Source organism: Microtus oregoni, unplaced genomic scaffold, assembly GCF_018167655.1.
Source record: "Microtus oregoni isolate MIOR12 unplaced genomic scaffold, Mior012 000005F_ref0000423, whole genome shotgun sequence".
Lineage (NCBI taxonomy): Eukaryota > Metazoa > Chordata > Mammalia > Rodentia > Cricetidae > Microtus > Microtus oregoni.
Window position 1 is genome coordinate 36286490 of NW_024543064.1, and position 20758 is coordinate 36307247.

General features: G+C 50.3%; 1 protein-coding gene across 2 annotated transcripts; it reads right to left on the bottom strand.

Annotated features, from left to right (window-relative positions):
- Positions 1 to 5878: 5878 nt before the first annotated feature.
- Positions 5879 to 20758, bottom strand: Tal1 (TAL bHLH transcription factor 1, erythroid differentiation factor). Of its 2 annotated transcripts, XM_041651230.1 has the most exons (5): positions 20351 to 20758; positions 18311 to 18460; positions 14598 to 15044; positions 13643 to 13737; positions 5879 to 9322 (listed from the first exon to the last, which is right to left on the bottom strand). In XM_041651230.1, exons 3-5 carry the CDS (start codon positions 15041 to 15043, stop codon positions 8874 to 8876), a joined length of 990 nt encoding a protein of 329 aa, XP_041507164.1. In that variant the 5' UTR covers position 15044; positions 18311 to 18460; positions 20351 to 20758; the 3' UTR covers positions 5879 to 8873. The 2 variants fall into 2 exon arrangements, with proteins under 2 accessions (XP_041507164.1, XP_041507165.1); XM_041651231.1 differs by lacking the exon at positions 20351 to 20758 and having other exon boundaries at positions 18311 to 18620.

Consider the following 20758-nt stretch of genomic DNA (forward strand, 5'->3'; position numbering starts at 1 on the left):
GTGGGAACAGTAAGAGGGCAGAAGGCCCAGCCCCCTGAGATTCCCCCGGAGCCTGGGACCCAGGAACACCGAAAGTCCCAGGCTGCAGCTGGGTGAGCCATGAGCTGGGAAGGGCTGAGGGCCCTGAGCTGCCAGGGCTCAGCTGGCCAGGTTGTCACAGGCATTGGGTGGGAAAAGGTTTTCTAGCCTGGTCCCATAGCTCTCCGTAGATCTCAGAAGGGCAAGGGTCTTGGAAGACTTTGTCACAGGGTGGCAAAGGGGTGGGCAGGGGTAGTTGAAATCATTGTCAGACTACCATCTGCATAATGGAAATTAATGAGGACACAGGGGGTCTCCCCCAAATCTGGGAACTCATGAAATAACCTGCACACGCATCTCCCAATTATATGGATCTACCCTCTGACTTGCCCTCAGAGGACTCTGTGGTAATCATAGCACCATCCAGGGCTGATTTGCTGTGGGATGAGAGACTGGCTCTGAGCAGCTTCTCTCAGACACATTTGACCTCTGTGACCTCTGTAAAATGGAAGCACATTTCCCTGTCCTGAATCCTTGAGAGGACATGCAGCCTTCTGAGCATGCTCCTTCTGAGAGGAACTTCTATCCTCTTTCTGATCTCCTCAGCCTTGGGGTCTGTGCCAAAACCTGTTCTTCCCAGGCAGCTCGCTCTGCTCCGTCAGCACCTTGGTGTAACTGTCCCATGGGGACAGACATGTCTACAGAATAGACAGTGCTGGGAAGCGTGTTAGAATCAAGAAAGAGCAGCTTGGTCCTACCTTGCTATGAACCACAACAACCAACATGGCACGATCCATAACCCTAAGGGTGTAATAAGGACACTCATACCTTGGCAGGAACCAACAGTTCCCTAGTTGGAATTAAGGTCTACTTAACAAGCAGAAACCTATGCCTGGTACTAGAACCCCAGCCGACTACTCAGGGCTAGTGAAGTCACAGACCTTGCGGGAGAGCCTACACCCGCTACTTCACTGAACCAAATAACCCCCAACCACCTTCTAAATATTTATCCATTTACCCACTGATAAGTGTAGTTCTCACCCTTCATCAAGGGAGATTCTCTTTGCAACAGACAGAGACCACTATAGAAAACCACAATAGATCAAAATGCAGAGTTGTGGAGCTGAGTCTCAAATGATACATCTACAACACTAATCCTGAACCAAAGGCTCCGGGATCACTGCAGAAGAAGGGGCAAAAAAAATTGACAAAGCCGAGAAGCTGGGTCTGAGATTGTGTCTCCTAGAAAGGTCAGAGAAGCTGAATCCATGAAATCTCAACAGTGTGGCTGCTTAACAATACCTAAACAAGTCCACCACCAATCAACATGCGAAGATGGTCGGAGGAAAGCTCAAAGGGCCTCAACCCTAGACAGGGAACTAAAGGGCAACTCAAGGATGCTGAGAGCAAGAGTCTTTCCAGGGAATTAGCACACCCGCTGACATCCAATACCAAAAGACCAGCCCTGAAAACATGCATACAAATAACATTACACGACCTGAGCAGGTGGTATTCATATATTTAGAAATGTGTGTGTATGATAACACATATATGTTTAATAACAACTGAAAAGAGGCCTTGATTTTGAAAAAGAACAAAGGAGGGAGTGCAAGGGAGGAGTTGGAGGGAGAAGGAAGGGAAGAATGATGTAGCTATATTATACTCTCAGAAAAAGTTTAAAAATTCTAATGAAAACATCTCCTTGGAGGTTTGTTCCAGAGGATTCTAGGCTCTCTAAGTTCCAAGTTCCAGGGTTCTGCAATCATATCCTTCTCACAGTCACACCCAGGACGCCATGACAACAGAAAGCTCACCTCAGCCATATGTTCAGCAGGCCATCATGCTATGCTAAGGATGCTGTGGCTCTCTGACTCCTTCCCTGTGTCCATGCCTGCAGCTGACCTCCACTGTGGTTACCTACAAAGTCCCCAAAGCCTGTTCTGACCACCCTCTGATCTGCTCACAACCCTCACTATGGCTCCCATTACTCTCAGGGAACCTCAGATTTCTGGTGACCAGACCACAAGGCTTCTCCGGCCCAACATTTAAAACATATATACCCCACCAACCAAGGCCACAATCTCCAAAGCACATCACATTCTTCCCAGTGCTGAGTCTTTATTCATACCCGCCACCCAACTTCCATTCCTCTCTGTACCCTTGATAAAACCCTACTTATCTATCTCTCCAGAGCTAGCATTCTCTGAGAAACTTCCCATGACCACGAAGTGAGCCCATTCTTCTCCTGGTTGGCCTCTAAGAGAGTCCTTAATGCATGGCCTCAACTACCCGAATGATCTGTGTCCCCAGCATGGCCTGGTTCAGCAGAGGAGACAGTAAGTGATCAGTAACCCAATGGATGAGGGTCTAAAGCTTTACTGGTCAAAAACCAATATCTGCACATGGTTTTCTACAATTAATTCAAATTAAACACCATTGTTTACAATGTGTAATTGTAAACAAACTCGGTTCCTTGGTATGTCAGTCATCCTTCAAATACTGAAAAAATACATGTGTTTAATAGCTGTTGTGTTGGACAGGGCAGGTCTGAAAGTTTTCCATCAGCTTTGGAAGTCCTAAGGACAGCCCTGGCCTAAAGAGGTGGTCACTCAGTGGACCTAGTGTTGAGTTCCAGCTCAGCCCACCTCCATGACCCTTGTTGCGATGGCTATTCTTGGTTGTCAATTTGACTATATTTGTAATGAACTATAATCCAGTAACAGAGGGCAAACCTGTGATCTGGGTCATTGAGGATGGAAGACACCATGCCTTTGATATGGTTCTTGAGGTTGGAAGACACAGGCTTTTGATTCAGATCTTGAAGGATCTTTAATCTGGGTCACACCTTCTTCTGGAAACCTATAAAGGACAATGGAAGAAGGAAAGCTTCCTGATTGCTTGTCCTGCCTTTCCAGCACACCCGTTCTTCCCCTGACATTGGAGCCCACTTCTTCAGGATCCCAGCACACACAGAAGATCAGCTGAGACACCCAGTCTCCTGGGACTGAGAAACTACTGGATTCACAGCCAGCCATTGTTGGATTGGTTAGACTGCAGCCTGTAAGTCATTCCAGAGAGATGAGAGAGAGAGATGCCCTCCACAAATTCTGTGACTCTAGAGAACCCTGATTAAGACACTTCTTTCTCTGAATTTCATTTTCCATTTTTTGCAGCCTGGCCCAAACACTGTACAAGGCCATGCCAAGCCAGCATTTGACAGGACTTTTTGATTGATTCTACCACCCTTTGCACTGAATCATATGCGAGTGGACTTGGGAAGCCAGCCATTGGACAGATGGAACCCTGCTCAGCGACCCACCTACCTACCCTTAGACTCCAGCAGCTGCAGGGCAGGAAATAACCAGCATCTAAAGCTTGACCAGCAAGCCTCTCCAGAAGGCAGGCCCTGACGAAGGTGTGGTCAAGGCTGTCTCTCCATAGGCAAACAGTCCTGAACACACAAGTTCATCCCCACTGGTCTCAGATAGAGGCCTAGGGAACGGCTTAGGGGAAAAAGGAGCTACAGAGGCGGGTTGACAGAGCAGGGGAGGACTAGAGAGGGGAGAGTCAGAACCCCCTCTCCTTCCCCCGCTATCAGCACAGCAGTCCTCCCCCACTTCCTCTCTTCGAACTGATCATATCCTGTTATTGTGTGGAGAGAAAAGACCAGGAGCTGGGGAGGGGCAGAGCTCAGACCAGACCAAGCGCTCAAGGAGAGAGCGAGGAGAGTGAAAGGCACCTCACCTCCCACTGAAGTGAGTAACCCCAGGAGCACACCTCACCCTAGGTAGCTTGGGCAAGAGAATAGGACCCAGGAGAACACCCACATTCCTGGACCAGCCTGCTCTAATACCCGGGACAAGAAGTGGAACTCCCTCCCAGATACCTTCCAACCTTTGCTAGCCCAGGGTCCCTGTTATCAAAGTTAGGCTGCCCATACCGCTCAGCCCCTCCCATAGCACTTGCCTCTGGGGTTCTTCCTGGCTCCCACTTTACCTCCACTCAGCCCCTGAACTGAAGTGGGTGGTCCTCGCTGACTACCCAGCCTTACCTGGCAAGGGACAGGCCCACTAAAAGTCCTGCTGCTGAGGAGTAGTTAACATTGCTGTACACACATACCCTTCCCCTCTTTTCTTCTGCTAGGACAGCCCCATCCTAGTCCCATTTCCAGAAAAAAAAAACAACAACAATGTTTTCTATACATCTTTCTATATAATCTTTCTTAATAAGACACAGACACTTTGCATATATTATTTCGGAGTCTCATGACAGTCCTGGAAGATGAGCACTATTTAACAGACAAACCAAACCTCAGGGTGATAAAGTGACTCACCCGAGAACCTCTCCTTGCATGACTCCTCAGTTGTACTGAACACGGCTGGCTACTTCCTCCACCCCAAATACCATTCTTTCTTCCCTCCCCTCCTCCTTTCTTTCCTTTCACGGCAGTCTCTTCAATCTGCCGCTCAAGTCTGCGAGTCTAAGATCTACTTTTTCTCCCCACCCCAAGGTTAAATCTCACACTGTTCTTGCCCTGGGCCAGGGAAAGACATATCTGAGGGGCTTCCAGATAAGCTGGGTCAGATCTTGACACATCTGAGGGGCTTCCTGATAGGCTGGGTCAGATCCTGACACTCGGGCCGAATCCTACCCTCTCCCTCTAGGAGATGGATAGAAGCCAAGAAGGCAACAGCTGCCTGAGGAGACTAGAGACAAACAGGGTGGGAATTAACTGTGAAACCATTGAATACCTGTTGGGGACAATCTGAGCTAGTGTCCACGTCTCTAGATTTGGGGATAAGTACTGAGGTCCAAAGAGGAAGAAAGAAAAAGACTTTTCAGAGTCTCTTAGCCCACATAACAGGTGGAGAGACACGATCCTGTCTTAGGATAACACTGTCCCCCAAAGAAAAACATGGCACGCTGGGCCTTCCCAAACTATCCCTGTTTGTTCCTTACCTCTCCTTTTGCTTTGGTTTTTGAGACTGTCTCATGTAGCCCAGGCTGGCCTGAAACTCACTGTGGGTTAGTTAGTACTAATCGCTTTCTAACTGTTGAACTATAGTTGTGTGTGTTTGTACATTCATTGTCTCCCTTCTAGAATGTAAGCTGCAGTGGCCAGCATTCGTGTTTGTTTTGTTCAGTGCCGAACCCTCACCTACAGAACAGTATCCGCTCAGAGCAATTGCTTATTAAAAGAGAAAACAGAAGCTACACTTAGTTGGAGATGTCCACCCTATAAACTTCCAAAGGGTCAATCGTTTGTGTGCAATGGCCTCCCTAAGAACCACAATCTCAGTCTCAAATTCCATTCATGAAACCTCAGCACCTACATGGCCACTCAGAACTGTCTGTAACTCCAATTCCAGGGCATTCACGCCCTCTTTTGGCCACTGTGAGCACTGCACACATCTGATGTGTTATATATGATATATATATATATATATATATATATATATATATATATATATATATCTGAGTCATCAGGAAACCTGAGGACACCAGTGGTGGGTAATGTTTTCCTTTGTCTGTCCTAAGCCCTTGCTGGGAACAATGGCCCCAACGAGGGAAACTGATCTAACAGGAAGGAGGAAGTTAACCCAACAGAGAGGTCTATCTGCCAGGCTGCCAACACAAGGACAGGGAACTGAAGCCCCGTGAAGTTGCAGGAGAAAAATAGGGCGCCCTCCTAACCCCTGAGTGTAGCCTCCTTCCTCCCCACAGGCTTGTTCTGAGAGTAGGAGCTGGATCCCGCTTCCTAAGAGGAGTGGAGCCCAGCCTTGCCAGGCTTTTCCTTTTAAAGTGCCCACTCTCAGGCTCTGGGGTGCCACGTGCAAGTACAAAGTCCAGGTCCCTTTGTAAAACTTTTATTTAGAAATCTTCCCCATATAACCTTATATATATATACACACACCATCATCACCACACTGGGCTTTTTTTTTTTGTTTTGTTTCCCCCCAATAAAGAGTCACACGCCCACCGTGTTGGCCTCTAGGCTGTACAAACATCAAGGTACCTGGAGCAGTTACTCCTCTTCTGCAGAGAAATGCAGAGACCAACACAGTTCATCACATACAGTACAACACTGACGGAAAGTGCTGGGCCTGCCCACAGACATGGCGTGCTATGTACACAGGCTGGGGCAAGCCTTCTGCAGAGGGTCATGTACCACTGGGATCCCAAGTATGGCTAGACCCACCCAAAAGGCCAAAATAGCTGTGAGCTCACTACAGTTGCTGTGCCCTTTGTTTTTGTTTCTGGAAGAAGGATAAAGGTTGTACCATCGTGTTACTTGCCACCACAAATAAACATGAATTATTCTTGAAAGACAGGATTCTCTCTGGTCCTTACATTCATTGTTTTCCTCAAATGTTTCTCATGGTTACATTTTCCCCTTTTGTACAGATATTATTCTTGGGACCTTGCCATTTCTTCAAGGGTGAGGAAGGGACAAAGGGAGAAAGATATGGGGTGTTGAAGATGAAAAGAGAATGCAGGGTTTTCCTTAGATCTTACAAAGACCGAACTCCTGGACCTCCGCTCTAGCCCCATAGGAAGTACAGCAGTCTGGAGGCACTCGTATCCCCAGTCTCTCTCCCTTTCTCACGTCTATCTCTTGCCTTGAAATCAGGGAGAAATTAAGATTAATCTAGAGAAATGAGGATCTGGATAGCTCAAGGGAGAGTCTTAATAAGCTAAATTACTCAAATATCAACTGCCCAGGGCCTGAACTCTGGCTGGAACTCACTGCAGGGTCAGCACTAAGGGTAATGAAGCTTTTGTGTCTGTGCTGGGTATTGAACCCAGAACCTCATGTGTGCTGCTCCTCCACTGCACTGCACCCTTAGTGCACAACAGAGCTCTTTATGGACCCCACTGCCTGCTGCATCCATCCCAGCAAGGCTACAAAGCGGAGAAAGGGAGCCGTAGCTTAAGCTCCCAACAAATGAGTGATCTCTCTCAGAAAATCCACCTCCAGATAAACATTTTTCATTCCCAAGTCATCATTCCACCGAGAAGAAAACACAGCCCTCGATCTCAGGACAGTTGTTCCGTTTTCACATGAGTCAGACTCCTTGTCCTAACTCCCAATCAATGGAAGGAACCAACCTTAGTGTTCACAGCAATATGAGACAGCTGAGTGTGGTATGCGACAATCCCGGTGCCTGACCATATTGTCCCTATGCCTGGGGAATCTCAGGACTTAACAGGAAGAGGAGGGGAGCAAGATCCATCTTTGTCTGCCTAAGTCTGTACTCGGGCACCGTAATGGTACTGAAACTCGAACAGAAAAGTAATGGGCTCTTACGTTACATGATGGGGCCTTTGGATACTTTCTCTCTGGCTCAGTTGCAAAACCTGGGAGAGAGAGAGGCAGAGGCAGAGAGAGAAAGAGAGAGAGAGAGAGAGAGAGAGAGAGAGAGAGAGAGAGAGGGAGAGAGCTAGCTCTAGGTGACACTGGTACAATGACAGATACACAGGACTTCTGTGCAGTTTGTTCCATGAGCTTGAACTTCATTACAGACAGGCCTAGCTTTAAGAAAACCCAGTCCCACCATGAGGATTGATTCAGGAAAGAAACAATGGGGCAGTTGTCCATACTACAAAAGGATTCTCCACTTTACAAAATGACTGGCAGGGGTTATTTCTTTAAAAGATGAAGAAGGATTTACTTTACAAAAATTTTCATGTACAGCTTTTCGAGGGGCACTCACAGTGCATGAAACCAACCTGCCATGCACATACATGGGGCCTGCAACTGTGTGACAGGAGCGTATTGAAAGTTGGGCTGAGCAAATTTGCATGCTAAGGTCTCAAGCCAGGGCCTCACCTCTGACTGGACTCCATGCCCTAGCAGCATGACCCAGAATTTCCACCAACAACCGATTAGGCAGAATCCCAAATGGAGTATTTATGGGACATTTTGTACTCCATTTGGAAGCCCAAACCCTCAGCCAACAGACATCTTGCAACAGGAAGCTTCCCAAGGAAAGCCCATGGGCTGTACAACCCAAGCACCAACATGCAGTGTATCAGCACGCTGTCATTGTGATGTGCAGGAGATGAAACCCAGTGCCCCAAACACTCTTGCTTTTCACCCTAATGTCACTCTCCCTTTCTGTGCCTGTACACAGCCCAACAGAGCATGCTCCAGGCTGCTGACCAATCCTCACAGCTGCAGGATAGGAAGGCAAGTCTCAGTGGGGAGAAAGCAGAGCTCTGATGCCCCAGAGCAAGAAGGGCTGTTGGGTTTTTCTGGCCCAGCTAGTTGAGATCAGGCTGTCTGTTCACTGGTCAACTTTTCCAACCAGGCCCTGAAGAAGGCACCTCGAGGCTTGACTCTCCGGAGCAGCTGGCAAGCTGGATGGATCAACACGGACCTGGGTGAAGATGGGGCTCAAGAAGTGGGCAGCTCTTGGGTACCTATATATTTGAACAGAAGCTGCCACAAAAGCCACCCCAGCCAGCTCGGGATGGGCTAAAGGCAAGGCAGAGGCTGCTGGATGCCTCCGGTAATGGGTAACAACCCCGTATCTCATCCAAAACAAGGCTCACAAACTCTAGACCAAAAAACAGTGACACTTGAGCCTCTAACTGGGAAGTCCTGGGGATTGGAAAAGGGAGAAGACTGTGCCATCTTCAGATAAAGTACCTACTACTTCACTTCATTTTCCTCTTGTTTCCAGGCAGGAAACAGAAACACCAGCTCAGGGTCAGTTGGGACTTCCCAAAGTTCAGACTATAAGGGAAGTTCATCAAGTACAATGCCTGCTTCTCATCCCACCTGCCCTAAAGCCCAGCAATGCAGGGGCCTAACAGGCCCTGCCTGCTGGCCCTGGGCAGCCCCAGACGCATCACCGGGGGCCAGCCCCATCGGTGGCAGGCAGCAGGGCAGGGTGGAGGCTGCGGGCAGTGTGCTTAGGTGTTGGCTCCTCTGTATAACTGTCCGGGCTGGCTGCTCCATCCAGAGAGCTCCCACAGCTGGAGTTGGGGGAAAGCACATCCTGGAGAAGGTCTTCAGGGGGCATGCCACCCCCTGCCCCACCCCCACCAGCTCCCACCACAGGGTCCTTGCCCGGCTTGGCACGCTGAGTGCCTTCCTCCTCCTGGTCATTGAGCAGCTTGGCCAGGAAATTTATGTACTTCATGGCAAGGCGCAGGATCTCATTCTTGCTTAGCTTCTTGTCTGGTGGGTGGGTGGGGATGAGCTTTCGGAGCTCAGCAAATGCTCCATTCACATTCTGCTGCCGCCATCGCTCCCGGCTGTTGGTGAAGATGCGCCGCACTACTTTGGTGTGAGGGCCTGAAGATGGAAGGACGTGGTTAAAAGCAGGCAGAGACCTTCAAAGGGCTCCTCTACCGAGAAGCTATTCCTAGGAGTCCAGGTGACACACGATCTCTGAGATCTACATCCCTCCAGCCCTAACTAACTAGCCTCATAGCCCCTTCCTCCCTACCACCTTCCACAAACAATGTGTGTCTGTCTGTACTGGGTGCCTCCTATGGGCTCTGCAGCATTTAATATTTCTTTTCTGTTTTATTTTGATTTTTTTTTTTTGAGACAGGGTCTCATTATGCAATCCTTGCTGTTCTGGAACTCGTTCTGTAGACCAGGCTAGCCTCAAACTTACAGAGATCCACCTGCCTCTGTATGCCACATGCTGGAAACAAAGGCATATTCCACCATGCCCAGCTAGACGAGGGCCATATTTCAGTCACTTAACTCAAGAAACCTTACACAAACCGGGCGGTGGTGGCGCACGCCTTTAATCCCAGCACTCGGGAGGCAGAGGCAGGCGGATCTTTGTGAGTTCGAGACCAGCCTGATCTACAAGAGCTAGTTCCAGGACAGGCTCCAAAGCCACAGAGAAACCCTGTCTCGAAAAAAAAAAAAAAAAAAAAAAACCCATGACTGAAGCCAGACTATCTGGGTTCAATTCCTGACAAGAACTCACTGCCTCAACTTCCTCATCTGCACATTGCTGGTAATTTAGGTGATAGATGGTGTCCATGGCTGGTGCATCACACAAGTGAAGCTCACTAAGGGAGAGATAACTCTTTTTTTTTAATATTTATTTATGTATTTATTATGTATACAATATTCTTTCTGTGTGTATGCCTGAAGGCCAGAAGAGGGCACCAGACCTCATTACAGATGGTTGTGAGCCACCATGTGGTTGCTGAGAATTGAACTCAGGACCTTTGGAAGAGCAGGCAGTGCTCTTAACTGCTGGGCCATCTCTCCAGCCCGAGAGATAACTCTTAATATCTACTATCTGTTCGCCAGGTTTTCGCTAACAACCAACACCATGGTAGGCGGTAAATAAGTGGGAATCAGACACGCAGGGCCTGTACCCTTGTAGCGTTTACATGATAATGCGGATGGGAGGTGAAGAATAAGGAACAAACCAAAACACAACAAAAGGCAGACTGGCAAGTAAAAGGTGTAAAGAAGCTACTGCATTTAGCTAAAGTAGCTAACAAAGCATTTATTTGAAAAACAAAACAAACTTGAGGCTGAAGCAAAGCCATCCAGATACAGGGAGGGAAGCAGAGTGGATCTCTGAGCAGAAGGAATGACAGGCGCAAAGGCACCGAGGCAGAAACGTGGCGGGTGTAAGGCATAAGAGAAGAGGAGGCAGGGTCCATCGCTCATAAGTCCCTGCAGTAAGAAGGGCATACATTCAGTTCTAGGGTGACAGAAGCACCAAGTGCGGGCTTAGTATATGTCTCCTAAGTGGCCTGTCACAGCGGCAAAAAGAGGGAAGGAGGGCTATCATTGTAGTTTTTTATTTTAGCCATTCTGACAGAGACTTGAACCTAGAGTGGCTCCCAGGTGCCCAAGCCGAGGTCCCCAGTTAGTTCCTTGGGCAGCTGAGGACAGGGAACCTGAAATGACCCTATCCTAGAGCAATACTGACGAATATCTTGCATATCATCATAGAACCTTCATCTGGTGATGGATGGAGATAGAGACAAAGACCCACACTGGAGCACTGGACTGAGCTCTCAAGGTCCCAATGAGGAGCAGAAGGAGGGAGAACATGAGCAAAGAAGTTGGGACCACAAGGGGTGCACCCACCCACTGAGACAGTGGAGCTGATCTATTGGGAGCTCACCAAGGCCAGCTGGACTGTGACTGAAAAAGCATGGGATAAAACTAGACTCTCTGAACATGGCGAACAATGAGGACTGATGAGAAGCCAAGGACAATGGCACGGGGTTTTGATCCTACCTAATGTGCTGGCTTTGTGGGAGCCTAGCCAGTTTGGATGTTCACCTTCCTAGATATGGACGGAGTGGGGAGGACCTAGGACTTACCACAGGGCTGGGAACCCTGACTGCTCTTTGGACTGGAGAGGGAGGGGGAGAGGAGTGGGGGGAGGGGGAGAAGGGTGGAGGGAGGGGGAGACCAGTGGGAGGAGGGGGAGAAGGGTGGGAGGAGGGGGAGGGAAATGGGAGGCTGGGAGGAGGTGGAAACTTGTTTTTTTTCTCCTTTTCTCAATAAAAAAAAAAGTTAAAAAAAAAAAGAGGGAAGGAGGGGAGGATGCAGAGCAGAAGGGAAAGGAAAGACGTCTAGGCCCCCAACTCCAGTAAAGGAACTGAAGACAAGCATGCACAACCCTGCCTGAGCTCAGCAAAGGCTTCTAAGGACGCCTCTGGACCCAGTAATCATTACCACACTGATGCTAAGACTGCCAGACAGCGGACACTAATGCACACGTGCGCAACACCCAAGTGTGCAGAGCACTGTGCCAAGTATTCAAGCATGACCTGGGAGTCTCAGAGCAGGGGAAACACAAGAGGTCAGTGTGGTGGCAGTCTTCCCTGCTACCACAAAGCCACAGGCCCTAGCAACCTTCAGGATGTTTGCTGTACAGAAGGGACAGCCCAGCCTGAGGATCCTACTTATCCTCTTTCAGTAACCACTAGGTCCTGGGCTCAGATTGGAAACTTGAGGAGGTGGGGGGAAGGAAGGATATGGACATCTGAATCCACTGGTCACTTTATGGCTGAGGATGGAGGCAGCGCTCAGGCTAGCACTTACTTGACCAAGTAGATGCCTAATATTTGATGGTCCTTTTCTCTCACTTGCATGCGCCTGTACCTACCCACATTCTATGTTTTCCCCAGTAGTTTCCACAGCCCTTACCTTGCCTGCAGTTCCCTGAAGCCTTTTAAGGGTCAAATACAGATTGGGAAAAACACCACAAACCTTCAGGGAAGACCTATACTGAACTGCCTCAGAAAAGCAATTTAGTGCCCCCAGACCTTTAGACCAAAGAGTGTTCTCCCAGTTGTGACAAAGGAGGACCAGTCCTTTATATCACGGCTAATGCTCGTGAGCTGGTGCAAGCTCCTAGGTGGACAGGGGGCATTATAATCCTTGTCACAGTAAGCGCCAAACAGATTCTAGAGGGTAAGGAAGAATCCAGAACACATTCCAAAGTTTAAGGCCAATGCTATCATTATGGTCCAGGCCTCAACCGAGACTCAATTTCTTCATCTGTGAAATTGAAGCAAAGTTAAATGCATGGATCTGTGTTGAGAATTACACAAAGACCAAGCATTCAAAAACAAAGTTTGATAGATGCAATAAGTGTCCAACACATGGCAGTAATGAGAGCTGTCACCACCTCACTTCATAGCCTTAGGGTGACAGAGGACTGTTAGCAATGAGTTGGTGTTGGGAGGCAAGCTGGGGATGAGACACACTCCTATGTTGAGGAGATCCCAGTGCTGGACCCAACTTCACTGTCTCCTGGTAGCTTTTCTGACAGGCAGAGAAGGAGGAGTCAGGAGCACCTACGTGGCATCAGAACCTGTAAGGTTCTCTCTCATCCAGAAGCACCTGTCAGTCACCTTTCCTCTTTGTATGTCTGTATCCTGGGCTATCCTGGGTTCTGATGTCTTCTGTATTGTCAGACTCGAGCCTTTTCCTTTCCAGAAGCTCAAGTTCTACCACACACACCTTCTACAGGCTCCCAGCCTCCATGCCAGATCTTCTCCAGCCTCAGCACACTTCCTACAGGGGCCCTAGACAAAGCAGCACTCTCGCCCCACCATGGTGCTGGGTCTCTCAGTCTGCTTTCCTGCCCTGGTAACATCAGGCCAACACTGAGAGGAGTGGGTGGAGCTCCAAATCTCCCTTCACCCAGGACAAAGAGGATTCAGAGTTCCCAACGGGCTGAGTCCCCCTGGCTATATATATTCCATGGCACCATAAGCCACTCTTGGTCTCAGCCCAGAATGTGGAAGAGAGACAAAGTGATCCCGCAATAGACAGACCTGGAAAGAAAATCTTAAAAGGAACAACTCCAGCCGGAGACTCCAAAGTGGATTTGAGATGCAGTTCAGGGACTTACTGTGAGTTAAGGAATCGGAGTTGGGGACATGAAGGGTTTCTACTCTCCCTGGATCCTTGTCAAAGTGTAGGGATCAAGCCTAGAATGGGAACTACATGTGGCTGACTCTACTGATCTGGTTTAAGTGCCAGTCCTAACTCAGGTTTCGGGTTCTGGTGGTTTGGATGGACTTCTGGCCTCTGTGAGATGTCTGTATTGTCCCCATGCTCCCCATTGCAGATGGTTCCAAGCAGAGCAAGGGATAAGCATAGACTCACCGTCAGTAATCTCCATCTCATATGGGGAGGGCCTCCTCTTCACCCGGTTGTTGTTGGTAAACATGGGGAAGGCATCCGGTTCCCCGAAGAACCCACTGCAGAAAGAACAGGTGGATAACAATACGATTGAAGACAAAAAGGCCTCAACCAACAATCACATAATCCCGGCAAACATCTTTGCTCAGGCAGACACAGGTGGAGTGATGATAGGCAACTCCAACACCACACAGCTCTCACTGGCAGTGTCTCTTGCAACCAACCTCACTCCACCACCGCTCCCCATCCCTCCTGGATGGAGCACAGACTGAAAACACTGGCTAGCTAACTCGCCCACCATGGTGCTCCTCTGCAGCTTTGCCAAGCCTTCTCCTAGAATTCCTTCCTCTGTCTGCCTTTCCTCGGCCCTCACCACAGCGGTCCAGCAAGGAAGCCAGCATTCTAGCACCAACTACACCCAGTGGCCCCAACAACGCAGGTAAGTGGCAGAAGGGCTAGGTGCGGATGACAGTGCTGCTCACCGCATCCTAGCAGAGGTTGAGAAGAGCTGCTCTCAGCAACAGCCCGAAGATCCTTCGCTGCAGCTTCCAGAAGGCGAAGACACCCTTTGCATCAAACCTCACCTCTGCTGCAGAGGGGCATTCAACACGTTGGCCTGGAACTCCTACTCAAGGAATCCCTCCTACCGAACACGGTTCTCAGCAGCCTCCACTGCTTCCCACACCCACCCACACGCCTGCACCCTCAAAAGAGCAGGCGGGCATCCCGGGTTTTGCCACAACAGTATGCTCCCAGAAGTCCCGATCAGTCCTGTTTGCCAATTGGTCTCACTGAAGCCCCTTTCCCACTAGTGCCAAGATTGGGGGACTCTATCCACTACGCTGGGAGTCTTTAACTACCTCCCTTCTCCCAGAGCTCCGCCTGGACCCGCAACGCAGCAGGGCACCAGACAGCTCACCTGCCAAGCGAGGCCAGCGGCTGGCTGAGGCTGTAGAGCAGCGCTCGGCCAGGGCCGGCGGGGGCTGCCAGCGCGGGAGGGCTCAGTTGCACCATGCGGCCGTCTCCAGGCAGCTCTGCCGGGGCTGAGGCGGGCGCGGGCGCCGGGGCGGGTCCAGGAGGTCTGCACAGCTCGGTGGTGGGTACTCGATGGCGAGCTTCGGCTACTACCGCGTCGCGGCTCTTTAAGTCCCTCACGGCCCCGCCCCCACTGGCAGGGCCGCCCCCCGCGCTACTGCGTGAGCCTAGCTCGATGACCGGGGGCTCCGCCGGGGCTGCGCGGCTCGTCTCCTTGGCGACGCCGTTGAGCAGGACGAGGTGCGGGGGGGCCATGCGGGCCTCGGCCGCGTCCTGTCCCTCTAGCTGCGGGTCACTGCGTGCCGCCTCGCTCGGCGGCCGCTCTGTCATCCTGTAACCGAGTAAGGGGAAAAGAGGAGATCACGCACTGAGACGTGAAAGACAGAAAACTCAGCGCCACGTGGACACACACCCCCACCCTGGTGGCGTGAAGGGCCTGGAACTGGAGAGAGATGGTGGTGTCTCTAGATTGGGAGAAGAGGTTTGGGAGAGCCGGGAAGGCACAGGGTTCAAGGGTAGGAAGAGAGCTGGAGAAAGATGGCAGAAACATTGGAAAAAAAGGAATGCAGCCAGCGAAACAAAATCGAAGGGAAAGGAGGAAGGAAATGTACGGAGAAGAGAAAGAAAGATCACCCAGTCCCTCCTTCTTAGGCCACAGGGGAAGGGGAGGGAACAAAACCCCCGAGCGGGCAAGCGAGCGTATCCTTCCCGCCCCCCTTTTGGTTTTGGCGGGGAATCTTTCCGGGCCTGAGCAAGGTGCTTTAGGGACCTCTCCCAATCTACTGCCACACACATACACCACACGTAATACACCCAGAAGCATTATGGTGGTGAAGTAGGGTGTGGAGGCTACAAGAACTGGGCTCTGCTCAGCTACAGATGTCAGAAGTATTCCAGAAAAGCCAGCGACCTTCCCCCAGTATTCTCCCTGGCAAGAGGGAGGTTGCCTAGGCTAAGCAAATCCATGCTGTATTCTGCAAGCTGCTACCCTTCCAGGAGAAAAGAAGTCAAGGAACGCAGCTGTTCCTGGATTCTGGTCCCATCATCCTGCACGCTCCACCCCATATGCTCAACTGGACTCAAAGGAGAGGGTAGGTCTGGAAGGGAAACCTGACTGAGACACACGGGAAAGAACTCCTGAAGCCGGTAGGATCTGGGCTCCTCTCTTGATGAAAAAGACAATATCAAGAAGGCCCTTGAATTCTTCTAATGAAGCCCCACATACACACAATAGGGTGTTCTCCACAACATGGAATTCAGTTCTCACTGTACAGCATTGCCTTCCTGTATAAACCCTGGAGGCCAGCAACTTCCCAAGTTCTAACCATACCTCTGAGATGAGCACAACCACTCATTTCCCACCAGTGTGAGGGCTTTTGTGTCACCTAGCTTCAGCAACAGGCCAGATACAAAATCTGTAAGACTCAGGATCAAAGTTGGAGGGTACTTGTGAACTGCTTTCACTTTAAAAATAAAAATACTATGAACTCGTCAGATGTGGTGGCACATGCCTTTAGCCCCAGCAATGAGAAGCATGCTAAAGAATCCTGACTTTGAGGTTAGCCTAGGCTACACATGATCCTATCTCCTCAATGTGTACATTTATGGATGTATGTGCATATATACAGACACAGACACCACACACATATTACCACCTTGGCAGGCTTTATAAATAGTTCAAACTAAGATTTCTGCTCCCAGAATTAGATAATTGGGCTATTTTATTTCGTTTTGATTCTTGTTGCATTTACTTATTTGTGTTAGAGGGTGCACACGCCACAGCCACTAATGTGGAGCCCAGAGGACAATTTTCAGGAGCCTGTTCTCTCTTTTCACCTAGTGGGTCCTAGGGATCACAAGTTGTTAGACTTGACAGCAACACCCTAACCCACTGAGTCATCTTACTGGCCCAAACTGGGTGTTTTAAGAGAAAATAATACAAAAATGTCCAAGTCTGTTCCAAACAAGAATCCATCTAATTGCTGGTTGCAGACATGGAGCTCCTATTTGACCACTACAATGCTCTGGACCAGAGTTATCATGGAAACTGATCCCTCCTAATAAGGAAAGGAAACTGAACCTTCTTCAGCCTCCTCCAAAACTTAGGGACTGAATTCAGACTACACAAGCTGTTTTGGGTAGTTCAGTCTGGAAATAACAAAATTCCCCAAGACTGTTACACACAAAATCCCCCAATATGGCCCTGTGATGCTTCATTGAAATTGACTTCACAATTATAGTGGAGACAAAAGGGCTATATACAGAGAATACCACAACCACCGGAAATGAACCAGAAGTATAGTAGCCACTCTGGCTTCCCTCCCTACTGGTGAAGTACACCAGAAATAAACCAGCCCCTGGTGAAATAGACAAGCCAGGGGTGCTGGTCCCCTACCTCACAGCCGCCACCATCTGTGTGCTTTCAGTGACCAAAGCTTTAGTCCCAGCTTCTAAGGAAAAGTATTATGCTATGCACTGCACTGAGCCCAGTTTCCCTCCGACACGTTTACACTCCCTGATTAATTCTGCTGCAATGACAGAAGCTGATTCCCAATGGTCAAAAAGGAACACATATTCCAGATGAGTTGACCCTGAGCTCCAATGCCTCACCAGATGATAAAAGTATCCCTACCTTCAATGTTTCCAGTAGAATCCTCCTTGCTCAGCTCTTGGTTGGGCCTTAGGAAAACCTAGCCCACTAAGACCAGGATCACCCTCAGTAGCCATAGGGAGAGGTTACCACTGAATGGCTTTTATGCATTTGTTTTTATTAAGGGAGGATGGAAAGGAAGGCGGCTCAGGACGGGACCAGGACGGGACCAGCACTAGACTGGGGCAGTCCACCATTGCAGCTCTTTGTGCTTCAGAGACTCAGGCTGCATCTGGGCATCTTCACCTCCCAGTTGCCCCAGTACCAGCCGCAGGTGACAATACGTGCCTGAACAAGGGGAAGGAATAGCTCCTTCTAGGACCGGCATTGCATCCTCTCCAGCAACTTCTAATACCCCAAATCCTAGCTGGGGATTTTTTAGTTACTTTTTTTTTTTTTAAGAAATAGCCACTGCCTTAGACTTGGTTTCCCATCCCTCCATCCGCACTCATATGCGCAAGACACAGTAGAGAAACACAAAGCCTGCACCACAACCAAACATCCCAGTGAACAACGCACTACCTCACTACCTCTGCCACCACCGGAGTGGAGATGTGTTCCCCCACAGCATGCTAGGCCTCAGGCCTTAGCCCGGATAGCCTTGGCCTTTTTCCGGCCTGAGCTCCAAGCACAGGCCGCGCCACCCGGATGTAGCGACAACAAAGTTACAGGCCTTATGAAATGTGCACGGAACCGGGACCATGGGAGCGGCCTGGAGGACATAATCCAACCAGCTGGTTTTATCCAAGGCCGGAAAAAGGAAAGAGCCCTGCTGGAGACCTGAGGCAGCTAGTAGTGGTCAGATCTCGGGTTCTCAGTCTAGGTTAGTTCCCTCCCTCCCCCGCCAATCTTCTCTCAGTTCTGAGCCTCTCCCACCCCAGTTCCCAACCCCGAACACAGTTTCCACAGACATTGCCCCCACCCCAAGACTCCGGCCCGCAACTCACCTGGGGCATATTTAGAGAGACCGGCCCTTCTGGTTAGGACCTCTACTCCTCCACTGGAGAGGGGTCGAGGTAGGAACCCGGATCTGTATTTTCCCTGGCTCTTGTTGAGAGGCCAACAGTTACTTAGCTAGAGGTGAGGTCCTGCGCGGTCTGCCGCGCCCAAAGCGAGTTTCCAGGAAAGATGGGGGTGGAGAAAAAGAGGGAGGGCGAGAGAGAAAATGGGGGGTCAATGGCTGGGAATTACCTCGTGTACCCCGCCAGCCCAAAGAATAGCAATCGTCTTTCCGCCTTCAACTTGCAGGTGTTTGGAGCCCCCCTCCCCCAAACACGTCCCGATTAAAAAAAAAAAAAAAGAACCCTACACCTGACCAATCAGGAATAACTACTTAGTCCAACAACAACAGCCTCTCCAGGCAGGCTGCCCGAAACATTTTCCAACCCTCTAACGGATCTGTCTGATTCAGTGTGGCCGAATTTGTTTTCTAAGCATGGACTCGTCTATGCGGTTTGCTCGACAAACTGAGCCCAGGCTCCTGCTGCCGACCCAGCGTGAAGGTGTAATTCCCTACGTGACGCGGGGTTGGGGGGCGGGGGAGGACGTGGTGGAAAAGACAACACTCTTCAGGCCCTGGTCGCAGGGTCAGAACCTGAGAGTCCCCAGACATGACCCCCATCTACCAACCTTCTGTCCCGAAGAAAGGTAGAACCTGCTTCCAAATGCTCTATTTCCCCGTTAGGGTTGGAGGGGAGAGGATTGTATCTAGTCTAGTTGGGTCCCTTGTTTTCTTTCTACTGGCGGAGTGGGGGATATAAAGGAGGGTATTTCTACATCTGTTCCTCCGCTACCTTTATACAACAATTTTCGATATTTTTCGGGGTTTTAATTGGCAGAAGATGGGAGAAACGCTTATGTTTTGTATCGATAAACAAGGCAAAAAGGAAGAGGGTCAAACGAAAACCCGATGCCGCTTCCTAGTGAGGTAACTGGATTTGGTTTGCTTTTATGTCCGTTTCCTCCCTCCCGTAATTTTTTTTTTTAAATTGTTTTGCTTGAGTCGTCCACCAAATGGCACGTCGATTTCTCTCTGTTGCGGCTTTGGCGGAAGTGCAGAACTATCTCTTCCCTGGGTATCAACTCGGTGGGTGCGGGTGAGAGGTTTTCTTTCTCCTTTCTAATCCAAAAGATGGAAGGGAGGGGAGGGGAGAAGGGGGAGTCCACCCATTCCCGGTGTTACTTGAGGTTACTGTTTGCTTTATGGCTGAATCTCCGTTCTGAGCAGCTCTCCATTTTCTTTCCCCACCCCAAACCTGGCAACTTGGAAAACAGAGCTAGGGAGGGGCGACGGTGGGACTGCTTTGTTCACCATCCAAAGCAGCTGAAGGGACGAGCTGGTGAGCTTTTTGTTCGATTGTTTTCATTAAAAGGGGGTGTTAATAGTGATGGTGGTGATGACAAAGGTATTATCACAGTACAGAAGAAAACACAATCATTTCTTCTCCAGCTAGGGTGGCACTGACGCGGTCCTTCAAACGAAAGCAGACTCTGAGGGCAGCCACCCGCTCACCAGGGATCTGACCCTGCCAGAATGGGGCAGGGACTGTGGAAAATGTCCCCCGGGGTGATCCCGAGGACCCCCACCCCTAGCACCAGACCTGGAAAGTGAGTCAGTCCATTGTCCTTCCCGGCCTCTCCCCCAACCGCTGCGGACGCACCCGCGAAACTGACCAGAAATAGGCGAAACACGGTCTCTGCGGGCGGTAAGACGCTGGCCTCGGCGAGCGCAGTTCAGCTTCCAGCGTGGAAGACACCCCCCTCAACCAGCGGACCCCCCAACACCAAGGCACAGACGGCCTCCGGACAAAGCTGCCTCTCACTGGGCTCTGTCCGCCCACCCGAGCCAATACTGGCTCCCGAATACATCATAATTTGGAATAAAATGTGAAATCCCGCTCCCCGCCCCCATGCCGACGCCCCCACCAGCGCCACGATCTCTTGCTCGCCCTACCCCCACTCCCGCCCCCAGCGATTTGCAAACGCACCTCTAAAGGACACAGGCACAGGACTCTCGGTGGACAGGACCACACATGGTCCAGCCCCAGAGGAGGGAAGCAGAGGAGCACAAGCCTGCTCTGTCCCACAAGCCGGAGCAGGCAGACCCGCACACTGTCCAACATGACACAGCGACATCAGTCACACGCAATCGCACACAGTCACACAACCTAATAGGGTGGGGATCACACCCGCGGCGGCACAACGAAGCCAGCCGAACACTTTGTCCAAGGCCACACACCGCGACACAAGGACCGACCTTGTTGAGGAAAGAAAAGGGGTAATTTACATACAACGAATAAAACGCAGAAGGGCCAAGGAGGGTCGGAATCCCCACACTTAAATAGTGAGGACTTCACACCACCCGCACACGACCTATCGCCAAAAGTCCACGCGGG